The sequence below is a fragment of the Hipposideros armiger genome, unplaced genomic scaffold (genome assembly GCF_001890085.2).
Source record: "Hipposideros armiger isolate ML-2016 unplaced genomic scaffold, ASM189008v1 scaffold_345, whole genome shotgun sequence".
In the NCBI taxonomy this organism is placed as follows: domain Eukaryota; kingdom Metazoa; phylum Chordata; class Mammalia; order Chiroptera; family Hipposideridae; genus Hipposideros; species Hipposideros armiger.
Genome location: NW_017731695.1, coordinates 537,855 through 551,639, shown reverse-complemented (window position 1 = coordinate 551,639; position 13,785 = coordinate 537,855). Strand labels below are relative to the sequence as shown.

General features: G+C 46.3%; 1 protein-coding gene across 1 annotated transcript in view; it reads left to right on the top strand.

Moving 5' to 3' along the window:
• Nucleotides 1-9,513, top strand: part of LCT (lactase) — a 44,211-nt gene extending 34,698 nt beyond the window's left edge. The window contains exons 12-17 of the mRNA XM_019661341.1: nucleotides 435-637; nucleotides 2,847-2,956; nucleotides 5,490-5,624; nucleotides 7,111-7,334; nucleotides 8,125-8,349; nucleotides 8,988-9,513. Of these exons, the coding sequence (XP_019516886.1) occupies nucleotides 435-637; nucleotides 2,847-2,956; nucleotides 5,490-5,624; nucleotides 7,111-7,334; nucleotides 8,125-8,349; nucleotides 8,988-9,208 (1,118 nt within the window). The 3' untranslated portion in view covers nucleotides 9,209-9,513. The remainder of the gene's footprint in view (nucleotides 1-434; nucleotides 638-2,846; nucleotides 2,957-5,489; nucleotides 5,625-7,110; nucleotides 7,335-8,124; nucleotides 8,350-8,987) is intronic.
• The last annotated feature ends 4,272 nt before the right edge of the window (nucleotides 9,514-13,785 follow it).

Here is a 13,785-nt window from a genome sequence, read left to right as displayed (position 1 = left end):
GGAAGCTCTGTCAGCTGCTTTTATCATCTATATTCTCCAACCCTTACTTTCACAGCACGTCCCCAGAGAGTGCCAGGATGTCACCTCCTGAGGTACACACTCTTTGGGTACTTTGCCGGAGACAGGAGCCACTCTTTGGGGGCGGGCGGTACAGAAACCACCATTTACCAAGTGCCTTCTCTTTGCAGACAGTGCTGCTGGGTGCTCACATACGCTGTTTTATTTCTGTCTCACAAGAACTCTCGATTGTTCATTTTGCAGAGGAAGAAACTGAAAGGCTGAATTACTTGCCCAAAGCGATACAACCTGCTAGTAAGAAGCAGAGTCAGGATTTAAATCCCATTCTTCTTTCCAAACACATAGTGGACGCCTGTAGGCAGAGTGACACTCATACCCACATTCTTTCTTCATTGACCTCCATGTTGTGTTTCCAGGAATCTCCTTTAGGCCTGGCACTGCCCCCTACATCGCTGGCCACAACCTAATAAAGGCCCATGCCGAGGCCTGGCATCTGTACAATGACAAGTACCGCACCAGACAAGGTGGCGTGATTTCCATCACCATCAGCAGCGACTGGGCTGAGCCCAGAAACCCCTCCAACCAGGAGGATGTGGAGGCAGCCAGGAGATACGTTCAGGTCTGTGTTCCCTCTGGGCATTGTTTTCCCTCTTGCCTATTTTTTCCCTCTTGTCATGATCTAGTGGAAAGAGATTGCAAAACAAAGATTTAGGATCTAGGCCCTGTTTTGCTATTGTCTGAGTTTGTGAACTTGAGAAAATCACCTAACCTTTTTGGGCCTCAGTTTTCTCATTGGTGAAATGGAGAGATGACCTACCTACCTCATGGGTTTGCTGTGATGGAAGTTCTTTGGGGTTGAATTCTCTTTTAAGTCTTAAGACATTTTTTTGTTTGTTTTAAAGATTTTTTTATTGGGGAATTGGGGGAAGGGGAACAGACAAGTTGCTGTCGTTTTGTTCTTCAGTCTAGTTGTGGAGGACGTTGCTTCACTGGCCCAAGTGGCACCATCATTGCGCTCTTCCTGGGTGAGGCAGATCAGTCGCCGGCTTCTGGACGACTGCTCACTACGGCTGCTGGCCGCTCACGCTGGCTGCTGGCTACACATGGTAGCCCATGGCAACCCACTGCCACAGGGAGTGCAGCCTACGCCGACGCCAACGACTCACGGCAGCCCAGCTCCAGGTTGAGCTGTTGTTCAGCATCTTAGCTGTAGAGGGCAGTGTCACTGGCCCTCATATGTGGGATCCGAACCGGGGCCCTCTGGCGTCCCAAGCCAGCTCTTAACCAACGCACCACTCGGCCGGCCCAAGAAATTGTTTATTTATGTGGTTCTTACTGGGTGTAATGTTGGCTTGAAGCTAACAGAAATTCCATCTCTTCAATCACTGGTTTGACTCTACAGCTAATAGAGCTGGGCTGCAATGTCACACCTCACCTCTAGGTGTCACCATCCAATCTTATTTCCTCAGTCTAAGAATTCATTAAATTGGGAACTTTAGACTCTGTGAAACTCAATAGTGCTCCTAATTTTCAATTCCATGAGTTTAACATAAGGACATGCATCTTTTGGTCATGGAATTTGGCTCCTAGGAAGTGGAAACGCTAGTAAGTAGGTGCCAACAAGATGAGCCGCCCTTATTTTAGTCTGGGCCTCATCATAGCAGTTTCCCCTGGCTCCTGTTAATGTCTCGGAAGAGGTTAGAAGGCACCCTCTCCCATGTTTCAGCATCTGGAAAGAAAGCAAGGGCGTCTCTCTCCAGACCGGTCCCCACTTTTGGCTTTGGGGAGGAGCCTGCAGACTGCGGCATTCTGAGGGGACACCAAGGGCCTTGGTTTGCCGAACTCTTTACAACAAAACTTGACAAAGGTGGTTAAATTAATAAATGCAAATAAAAGCTTAATTTTCCTGCTTTCTAGCCAGCTGGGGAAAAAGTCTTGGAACAAAATGAATGCATCCCTCATTTTAGACTCACAGAACATATTGAATTAGAGCACTAATTTATTTTCTGAAATCAAAACCCCAGACCTCAGGAAGTGTTAGGCTGGAGTTTCATTACATGGAGCCAGTTGCTGGTGAGCTGTGAAATTGCAGCCCCTGGACTATGACACACACATCTCTAGTAAAATCAGCTTCTACGGAAAGGTCTGCTATGTTACCTCAGAACGCGTGGAGGCTTTTCCCAGAGCGTGTGCTTCAAGCCTCTTCTCTGCTTGAGAATGGAAGGCTGCCCTCACCCCACACTTTGGGCATCAGCTAGCAGGTGAGGGGAGGATGTGGAGACAGAAGCCTCATAGCATTTGGGTCCCATTATTCTCCCTAAGGGTAAGGATGGCCTAGACCTCATTCAAGAATATAGAAAAGTTCCCACTTTAGGACTGCGAATCCCACACCCATGAAAAACCATCCTTTGCCTGGGCCTCTGGAACAGCCTTGCTCAGCCCTCCCTGGAAAGTTATGGGGGATCCCTAGGCATGACGATGGGGAAGGACCTACTCTGTGATTGAGACAGGGAGTCGCAGCCTGGAGGCTTGGAGTCGCTCCCCACTTCCGCAGAACCCTTCTAAGGCAGTACTGAGTTCTGGGCCAGGGTGCAATTCAGTTCATCTCCCCTCAAGCTGTTCTCAGTGAGACTGCAGCTACTAAACCAAATGAGGTGAAAAGAGCTTTGAGCACTTAAGCTGCAATATGGAAAAACAGCAGAGGAGATGAGAGTTTAAGATTGGGGATTGGGAAGAATGTGGAGGCAGAGTTTCCTGAGCAGAGAAGTCCCCTGTTGTGCCCACCTGTTAATGCCCAGGCTGACTGTCCCCCTCCCACTCCCCTGCAGTTTATGGGAGGCTGGTTTGCACATCCTATTTTCAAGAATGGAGATTACAACGAGGTGATGAAGACACGGATCCGTGATAGGAGCTTGGCCGCAGGTCTCAACAAGTCTCGGTAGGTTCTGGTGTCCACACACTCAGGCGGGAGGTCAGGAGGAAGTTTGGTCTGTGGTGCTGAACTGAGGCTCCTGGGTGGACAGCACGGTGGGGAGAGCATGGCTGTTTGGGTCAGAGAGGTGTGTCAGAGGCACACACCTCTGTATCTCTGAGCTTCCTTGCTTGCTGGGAAGATTAAACATGATCATGCATGTAAGCCCTTAGCCCAGGACTTGACAAAAGGCAGTGGCTATTATGTTATTATTCTCCAGATCAGCCAGGAAATCTACCTCAAGTGCACCCACTTCTTATCAACCCACTACCTCACTCCAAGGACAAATTCCCCAGCTCATCCAATCCTGGTCCATCACCTTTTGAGTGAATTTGGATGGCAGTGGGTGATGGCCAGGCATGTGCTCTTTGTCGTCTGGCCAGGAGGAGGTGACGGTTTGCACAGAGTCCTACTTCCTGGCCTACCCCTCTTCCTGTGAAGGAAGGAATAGCAATATCAACAACAGCTAATATTTATCCATCTTCTGTTGGTACTTTTATTCCCATTTACTAGGCACAATGATTAGAGTAAGATCACCCAGCTACTAAATGAGGGAGCTGGGATAGGAAACCAGGGCCTGTCTGATTCCAGGGCCCACACTTGGTTGGGTCACCCAGCTGGGCTTAGAGGTGTGGTATATGGAAGAGGATGGAGGGACCTGGCCTTTTGGGATCATACCCACAAGCTCTAAGGTAGCTCATGTGCCATAGCTCAAAAGGCAGGAATTCCTAACATAGCCTTCGAGCTTTTCCCTCCAACTCCCCCATATAGCCATGCTGTGAGGATTACATAATCGTCCCCATCCTGGCCTGGGTAGGGCAAGTCCTGCAAAGCAGGCTGAACCTGAAGGTCTGAGCAGCCAACTCTGAGCTCCAACAAGTACTCCAGTCCATCAACACACTCTGCTGAGTGCCTACTATGCGCCCAGGTCAGGTCAGGGCCCAGCCCAGCAGGGTCCATGTAAGGCAGCGGTTCTCAACCTTTCACAGGGGTCACCTAAGACCATTGGAAAACACATATTTTCTATGGTCTTAGGAACCGAGACACCGCTCCTCTATCCGTCTCCAGGCCCACATGCAGATACGCCCACATACGAGTACCCGGCGACCCGTGAAAGGGTCGTTCGACCCCCAAAGGGGTCGCGACCCACAGGTTGAGAACCACTGATGTAAAGGAGAGGCTTCCCCGAGTCTGGCTCAATTTGCTGATACACCAACTAGAAAGACAGTAACCTTCATCACTCTAGGAAATTCTATTCCCCAATTTCTTCAAGCAAAGAAAAGTCAGATGAGATCAGCATGGGCTGGGTAGACCCAGGAGGGGTCAAGGCAGGACATCAGCTGAGTTGGGCTGACAGTGAATAGCCTTTGGGAGAGCAGAGGGCATTCCATCCAAAGGGCAGAGCGTGAGCACCAGCCTAGGCGTAGGAGTGAGTGGGGCCTGTGCAGCTGATGGTGCGTGAAGGGGGGGCGACACAGGACTGGCCTGGGAGCAGTGGAGAGGCCAAGGCCACAAGGTGGAGGGCCTGGAGGACAAGCAGAGGGGATCAGCCTTGGTGCCATGGGCCCCAAGGAGCCACTGCTGGCTCCTGAGCAGGGCAGTGAGGGGATCCGGCTTGTGTTCTGCCAGCAAGTTTCAGAAACCCCAGCAGGGGAAGGTTTTGATCCCCAGGTTAATGGTAGTAGAAAGGTCAAGATAAAGGTGTCAGGCACCTAAGCAGGGCAATCTCTAGGCAACCCTAAACCAGCAGCACCAGGGTCTCCCTGTCAGGAGCTGTATGTAGTCAGATTGGGCTGAGAGGAACCTGTAAATGCTGCACGCAGGTGCCTGTTAAGCAAATCTTATAGGAAAGTTTCACTTAGACATGAAAAATGCTCCACCAATGTTCGTTTTAAAAAGTGTAGCAAAATAATGTGAGCAGAGAAGTTCAAATCTCAAAAGGTCAGTAAATTTAATTTGTAAAAATATTTTCCCTACTGATAAAGGTAGACTTTGGAGAAAAAGGCAAGCCTAAACCACAGCAAAAACAGAATAACTTACAGAAATACGAATTATAAAAGATAACCTTATAAACGGGAAGGGTTAGTCTCAAGGTATGTACCTCAGACATGTTCTTGATTCAAAATCTATCATAGATTGTAAGTAGCAGAAGTTGCATATGTTAATTTTTGAAGGAAATAGAAAATATGTATGTATCCGTGTGTGTGGCCCTGAAAGGGAGGCTTATAAAAGGATAGACTAGTTTCATTTTGCAGACAGGAAGGAGAGGGTCTTGTAACAACAGAGGGAGGCGAGGTCTGTGGTCTGGTAGGAGGGGCCTTGGGCCCTTCCAGCAGCAGCTGGAAGGGCCTCTGGTTCCTGGCCAGCTGCCCCTGTCACACCCTAGTCACCACAGGGTGCCTGTAGTTCTCAGCGCTGCCCCAGCCCTGCGCCAGGACACTCTCCTCCCAAAGCATGGCTCTTCCTGAAGTCCCCTGTCCTAATGGCCCCTTCCACCCAGGCTCCCGGAGTTCACGGAGAGTGAGAAGAGGAGGATCAAAGGCACCTATGACTTTTTTGGGTTCAATCACTACACCACTGTCCTGGCCTACAACCTCGACTATGACTCTAAGATCTCTTCCTTTGACGCAGACAGGTAAGACCACGGGGCCCGTCTAGAACAATCTTTAGAAAAGACAGTAAGCTGCCCCTTTGCCCATCTCTTACTTAAGAGGCCTGCACTGCCTCCTGATGCCTGATACATCCCGGGGTTTGTAAGATGAGCCCCATTCCTGGGACACCTAATCAAACCCTATCAGTCTCATAGTAATACAGGCTAGGATTTCCAAGATGCTTTCCATTAACACAGACATGCCTGGAGTGGTTAATGTTTTCCAGAAAAACCTTTATTTTCCCTTGTTTTTCTTTTTTTGGTCAAATTTATTTCACTTATCAGGTGTATTTCAGTGAAAGTAACAATAAGGTATATTTTTTCCTTGTCAGGGTAAAGCTTAAACTATTCTGTATTACACAAATAATGTATGTTCATGGTGGAAACAAAGCAAGAGTAGTAAATTCTTTTATGTGTCATTTCAGAAGTATATGTGTGTGTGGGGGAGGGTGTACTACCTCTGTCATATATACTTACTTATACATAGTTCATATAGTATATATTTATACATAAATATTCACTTATATGTTACCAAAAAAACCAGGATAATCTGTATCCACACTATTTCGTTCCTTTGCTAACAAGCATGTTTCCACCTTAGTAGTGTGAATCTGTCCAGGTTCTTCCTTTGAAAACAAATGCCTACATCACAAGAGTCAGGCTCAGTAAGGGGGGCTGAGAAGATCCCTGCTGGCCCCCATTCGGGCCCCCATTCAACTCTTGCTGCTTCATTGGTCCTGGGACTGTCTCTCCACTGACCTGTGCTCAAGCTATGAAATGCCCCATATTCAGTTCAGCTGAGCAAGATAAATCCAGTTACCGATAAAACTAAAAAAATTTTTTTTCCTGAAGATTTTGGATGTTAAGAAGTACCTAAATAACTGGTCCTCATTGAAATGACTCGAGATGTTCGAGCTTCTTTGCCTCCCCCAGCAGGCGCTCCTTTGGCACAATCTGTTGCCCTGCCCTTGTCCATCACTGGAGAGAGGGAGCGTTTTGGGGACTTGAAGCAGGTCCCGGCCTACTGCTCCATCACCACACAACTGGGCTGGTGCCTGTGGCACTGACCAGATGCAGGTGGCTCAGGGGAGCCCCTTCTCTGCAGACGTGGCACTCATGCCCCACTGAAGACTGTGGCTGGGGAAACCCAGAGCCCTTTCACATCTACTGTGCAGCGTGGTCTGTTAACAGAGCCCATGGCCGGGGAGGTCCATGAGTGAGACCATTCCACTGGGCAGGGGAAAGCTATGTCAGGGAGCTTCAGTGGCTTGTCCAAAGTACACCAGCATTGAGTAGTGCAACTAGAACTTAGGAAAACAGCATTTGAGGCAATCTATTCTGGGTTTCGTTATGACTTTTAAGACTAGACAAAACCTAAGGCTTTTCCTAGTATAAATCCTGTTTTGTCTTTTGTGCAAAGGGCCTCTTGGGGTTTACAAAATGAGACCTAATCTTGTGTTTGAACTGGTAGGGGAGTTGCCTCCATCACAGATCGCACTTGGCCAGACTCTGGCTCCTTCTGGCTGAAGATGACACCTTTTGGCTTCAGGAGGATCCTGAACTGGTTAAAGAAAGAGTACAACAACCCTCCAATTTACGTAACAGAGAATGGAGTATCCCAACGGGGAGAAACGAGCCTCAAAGACACTGCAAGGATCTACTACCTCCGCAGTTACATCAACGAGGCACTCAAAGGTATGCCCGCCCCCCCAAACCCATGCTGTTGGAAACCCAAACTGTTGGAAACACCTGCTAACGTCTGCAGTTAAGGTAATACCGCATCCACAAACCCCCATGAGAAAGATGAGGCATCTTGCTCCTGTTGGATTTAAGCTTCTTTGGGGCTGCACTGAGCTTTTTCCTTCCTAGATTTAAGCTCAGCAAGCAAAGCCAGTTGCCTGACAAAGCTAGACCCGAGTTCCTGGCCTGAGCCATTTGCGCCCTTGATCCTCACTGAGGCGTGGTGCCCCTGGCCAGCAGCGCCCTCCCGAGGATGGCTGTGGAGGGGCCAGGAGGACAGGGCTGGGGCACTACCTGTAATGGTTTTTGTTCCCCAAGCACGTTTGAGATTCTCAGCTCAGCAGGACTTGGAATGGGACTATGACAAGGAAACGGTAATACTGAGTAAAAGAGAAGGAGCAATGCAGCAGTAAAAACAAACGATTAGAAAATCCTCTTCCAGCTAAAATCTTTTCCGAGGCCACTTATTTTCTATAAGGAGCAATACTAGTCTACCCACGATCCCGACTCCCACTCTGGGGGTTAGCCTTTCTAGAAAAACGCTGATGGCTCTGCAGCTCCATCACAGAGGACCAGCTAACAAATACTGCATCAGTGGACGGGCAGCTTTCTCAAAGGGTGAAAACAAGTTCACTTTAACCTGCACATGGGGGCTGTGGAAAGCTGTGGGCAGGCACGGCCTTGGAAGGCCTGATGCAAAGGTGTCTGATGAGGGAAGCTCATGCCGGGGCCTGTGTCTGGACAGCTGTGCAGGATAAGGTGGACCTTCGAGGATACACTGTCTGGAGTGTGATGGACAACTTCGAGTGGGCTACAGGCTTTGCAGAGAGGTTTGGGCTGCATTTTGTGAACTACACTGACCCGTCTCTGCCAAGGATTCCCAAAGCGTCAGCCAAGGTCTACGCCTCGATCGCCCAGTGCAACGGCTTCCCTGACCCGGCGGCAGGGCCACACCCTTGTCTCCAGCCAGGTGAGCCAAGGCTCTGGGACACTAAAGCCAGGGGGTGATGGGCGAGAGGGGCCTATTTTCTTCCAATTTATTACCCTCCTCTCTGCCTCTCCATCCCTTTTATTCATTCAACCAATATTTAGTTTCTTTGAATGTTCTTAGGATGGAACAAAGGAGCTAACTTAGAGTTGTTACATTCAGAAAGTGGGCCCTGGGCTGGGAACAGTGGGCCTAGAGTCTTGTCCAAGCCCTACCCACTAACCTGGTGTGCGGCCTGGGCAAGAAACTAGGCAAATGTTCTGGGCTGGTGAGAGGATCAGATATAATGACTGTTGAAAACACAGTGCCTGGCATAATGTAAGGAGCCTAGTGTTTGTTGAATGACTGAAAAAGTATAAATTACTACACAAAAACTTAGGAGATAATCACCCAGTTTAGACTATACCCTAATTGCTGATAGAGATGTTTCAAAAATAGAACTACTGAAGTTCATTCAGAGGCTCGGACTCAGAGAAAGGGGTGCACACCTCAGCAGGGTGCTCCTTCTGGGTACCTGTATATAGACTTCTGCATCTAGCTCGGACTTAACACAGGTGAACATAAACCCAGTAACTCCGTCTGCACTAGTGTGTGATCCGCCCTTTGCTGTCCTCTCCTAGACGCTGAACCAACTGTCGGCCCCATGAGAGAGGAGAAAGTTCAGTTCCTGGGCCTAACACTCGCTGCGACAGACGCACAGACAGCTTTGTACATACTCTTCTTCCTTGTGCTTCTCGGAGTCTGTGGTGTGGCATTACTGTCATACGTGCACTGTAAGCTCTCCAAGCAAAGGAAGACACAGCCAGGTCAACAGGAACTGAGCCCCATTTCTTCATTCTGACCCCCATATTTCCACTGCCTTCAGTTCTGCAAAATAAACCATTTCTTTATAGGTATATACCTTTGCTGCCCACAAACTCCTTAGGATATTATATTCTGCCCCTACCAGGCTTCTTGCACCATTAGAGACCACTTTCATCTTGAAGGTTTTCAAGTCCCTGATTAAAATGGAGATATCTGCATCTTGCCCGGTGTCAGGAATTCATTTGGGCATTTGTAGCAGACCCTGCAAGCAGCTCTTGTGGAAAAGTGCACTTACTATAAACTCAGCTAGTGGTTCCGTAAGACACTTCATTTAACTGGGCTGTTTCCAGTTTCAGAGACTTTTAAGGTAGAAACAGGAGTAAAAACCATAGCAGTCCTTTTTATAAGAAATCAACTCTATTGCTTAAATGGACTGCAATGTCACCTCCTGCCCTCTCTTCAAGCTCCCTCCCAACCTCACACCTTATGTTTCTCAGAAAATAAAAGTGGTACTGTGAACGTGTCCTATCCCCTATGAGTGATTCTCCTTGAGGAAGTAGGTTCCCCAGAAGTCATGAAGTCACACAAGCCATGTGGGACGTCTAAGCCGTCCCACCAGCTTTCTGCTTATGCTATATATTCCCTGCAACATAGAAACCATAACATACAAAGAGAGTGACCTGTGAATGATCCTTTATTCCCCCATTGCAGCTTTTCTGTCCTTCCTGCCTCTCCCCTGCCTACAGGCAGACGTCTAAGAACCCAAGTATGGCCTTTAAGGCTCGTGTGATATCACCTTGGTTCACTTAGCCTGTTTCCGTTTCCTCTCAATTTGTGGTAGTTCTGAGCTGCATGTAAGTCCCTGATGATTCCATACGACTTTTTGTCTTTGCAAATACTATTCCTTCTGCCTAAGATGCCCTTTCTCCTGAATATGCCTTTAAGTCTCCGTTCAGATAATGTACTTCCCCTCCGGAGAGCTCCCCTGAATTCCCCACACAGACACTGTTTCCTGACTTTGCTTGTGCTCATCTCCTCCCACGACATCAAAATTACAACTAAATTATGGAACAAACATCACCAAGATCACTTTGTAGGTCCTACGAAGAGGCCCCAAGGCTGGCTGGCATAAGTGGCAGCTGACCTTGGCCTACACCGGACCGCTCCCAAGAGGCTCCAGAACCAACACACCTGGTGGCTGGCTACAGACCACACCAGAGTACCACCCAACCAGCTACACAAATGACCCATCTGAAGGGCGGAATCGGCTGGCATGAGAGCCCCACTAAAGCGACTCCTGCTCTGTGGTGTCAGCCCTCACAGCCAGTAAGCCTCTCACTCCACCCACTAATGTACCAACAGCAATCAAAGCTCAACAGGAAGGCACACACAACCCACACAAGGGACACACCTGGAGCACCAGGCTGTGGTGACCAGGGAGACTGCACCACAGGGAATGTACCCACAGGGCACCTACTACACACCGCCACTCTTCCAAGACCAGGAGACATAGCAGATCTACCTAACACATGGAAACGAACACAGGGAGGTAGCCAAAATGGGGAGACAAGGAAACATGTTCCAAATGAAAACACAGAACAAAGCTCCAGAAAAAGAACTAAATGAAATGGAGACAAGCAGTCTATCAGATGCACAGTTCAAAACACTTCTCATAAGGATGCTCAATGAAGTTAGGGGGGAAATAGAAAAACCCAGTGAGAACTTAAAGAGATAAAGACCATAAAAAAAAAACCAGTTAGAAATAAAGAATACAATAAATGAAATGAAGAATACATTAGAGGGAATCACCAGCAGATTAGATGAAGCAGAGGATTGAATCAGCGATCTGGAAGGCATGGTAGTGGAAAACACCCAATATGAACAGCAAAAAGAAAAAAATTTAAAAAACGAGCATAGTTTAAGAGACATTAAGTACATCAAAAGTACCAACATTTGCATCACAGGAGTACCAAAAGGAGAAGAGAGAGAGCGAGCAGCGATTTAAAATCTATTTGAAGAAATAATGACTAGAAATTTCCCTAACCTGGGAAAATAGACATATTAAGTCCAGGGAGTACAGAGAGTCCGAAATAAGATGAACCCAAATAGGCCCAAACCAATAAACATCATAATTAAAATGCCAACAGTTAAAGACAAAGAGGGAATTTTAAAAACACCAAGAGAGCTCTCATAAGATTATCAGCTGATTTCTCTACTGAAATTTTGTAGGCCAGAAGGGATTGGCACAAAATATTCAAAGTGATGAAAAGAAAAGACCTACTACAAACATTACATTACCCAGCAAGGCTATAATTTAGAATCAAGGAGAGTTTCCCAGACAAGAAAAAGCTAAAGAATTTCATCACCACTAAACTAGTATTATAAGAAATGTTAAAGGGACTTCTTTAAGATAAAAAATATAGGAAGGAAAAAAATTTCTTACTGACAAAGGCAAGCAGTAAGTGCAATGGACCAACCAACTGTAAAACTAGTACAAAGGTTAAAAGACCAAACTAGGAAGATCATGTGTAATTACAAGAATAAATAAAAGCAAATGTGGGCCGGCCGAGTGGCACATTGGTTAAGAACTGGCTTGGGACGTCAGAGGGCCCCGGTTCGGATCCCACATATTAGGGCCAGTGACACTGCCCTCTGCAGCTAAGATGGTGAACGGCAGCTCGACCTGGAGCTGGGCTGCCGTGGGTCGCCAGTGACGGTGTAGGCAACAGTCCCCTGCTGCAGTGGGTTGCCATAAGCTACCGTGTGTAGCTGGCAGCCAGCGTGAGTGGCCAGCAGCCGATGTGAGCAGCCATCCAGAAGCCGGTGACTTATCTGCCTCGCCCAGGAAGAGCGCAATGATGATGCCAACTTGGGCCAGTGAAGCAACATCTTCCACAACTAGACTGAAGAACAAAACAGCAGCAACTTGTCTGTTCCTCTTACCCCAATTCCCCAGCGCTGTTCCCCTCCCCCAATTCCCCAATAAAATCTTTATAAATAAATAAATAAAGCAAATGTGAGTGTGCGTGCGCACGCACACGCGCACACACACACACACACACACACACACAAAGGAAAAATGACAAAAACATAAATGGGGAGGGGGTAAATAAAAATTGTAGTGAGTTGGAATGTGTTGGAACTTAAGTGATCATCAACTTAAAATAAACTGTTATAAACATAGTTTGGTATATATGAAGCACATGGTAACCACAAACCAAAAATCTACGAGATAAGAAATAAAGGAAAAGGAATTCAAATACAAAATTGTAGCAAGTCATCAACATACAACAGAAGAGAGTAAGAGAATAAGGAAGGAACAGAGAAGAACTACAAAAATAATCAGAAAACAATAAAATACAATAACTACATACCTATCAATAATTGTCATAAATGTAAATGAACTAAATGCTCCAATCAGAAGACATAATGTGGCTGAATGGATTAAAAAGAAAAAAGACCTGTACTGTATATATGCTGCCTACAAGAGACCCACTTCAGATAAAAAAAATCACAGACTGAAAATAAAGGGAGGGAAAAAGATATTTTATGCAAATGAAAACAGAAAAAAAGGTGCAGTAGCAATAATTATATCAGACAAAACAGACTTTGAAACAAAGGCTGTAACAAGAGACAAGGGCATTTCACAATGATAAAGAGATCAATCCAACAAGAGGATATAACTCTTATAAACATTTACGCACCCAACACAGGAGCACCTAAATATATAAAGCAAATATTGATGGACATAAAGGGAGAGATTACTATAGTAGTCAAAACAGCATTGGGACTGGCATAAAAACAGACACATAGATCACTGGAATAGAATAGAGAGCCCAGAAATAAACCCATGCCTATATAGTCAATTAATCTATGACAAAGGAGGCAAGAATATATTGGGTTGTCAGAAAAGTCATGACGCATTTTTGCAACGAAAAACAGAGAAAAAATACGTCATGACTTTTCCGACAACCCAATACAATGGGGTAAAGACAGTGTCTTCAATAAGTGGTGCTGGGAAAACTGGACAGATACATGCAAAAAAAATGAAACTAGATCACTTTCTTACACCATATACAAGAATAAACTCAACATGGATTAAAGACTTAAATGTAAGAGGTAAAACCGTAAAACTCCTAGAAGAAAACATAGGCATTAAATTCTGACATCACTCTCAGCAATGTATTTTTGGATATGTCTCCTCGGGCAAGGGAAACAAAAGAAAAAATAAACAAATGGGGGCTGCATCAACCTAAACAGTTGTTGCAAAGTGAAGGAAACCATCAACAAAATGAAAAAGACAACCTACTGAATGGGAGAAGGTATTTGCCAATGATAAAGGGTTAATAATCCAAAATATATAAAGAACTCATACAACTCAACACCAATAAAACAAACAATCCAATTAACAAATGGACAGAGGACCTGAATAGATATTTCTCCAAAGAGAACATACACATGGCCAATAGACATATGAAAAGATGCTCAAGATCACTAATCATCAGGGAAATGCAAATTAAAATCACAATGAGATAATCACCTCACACCTGTCAGAATGACTATGATCAATAAATCAACCAACAAGTGTTGGTGAGGAGGTAGAGAAAAGGGAAC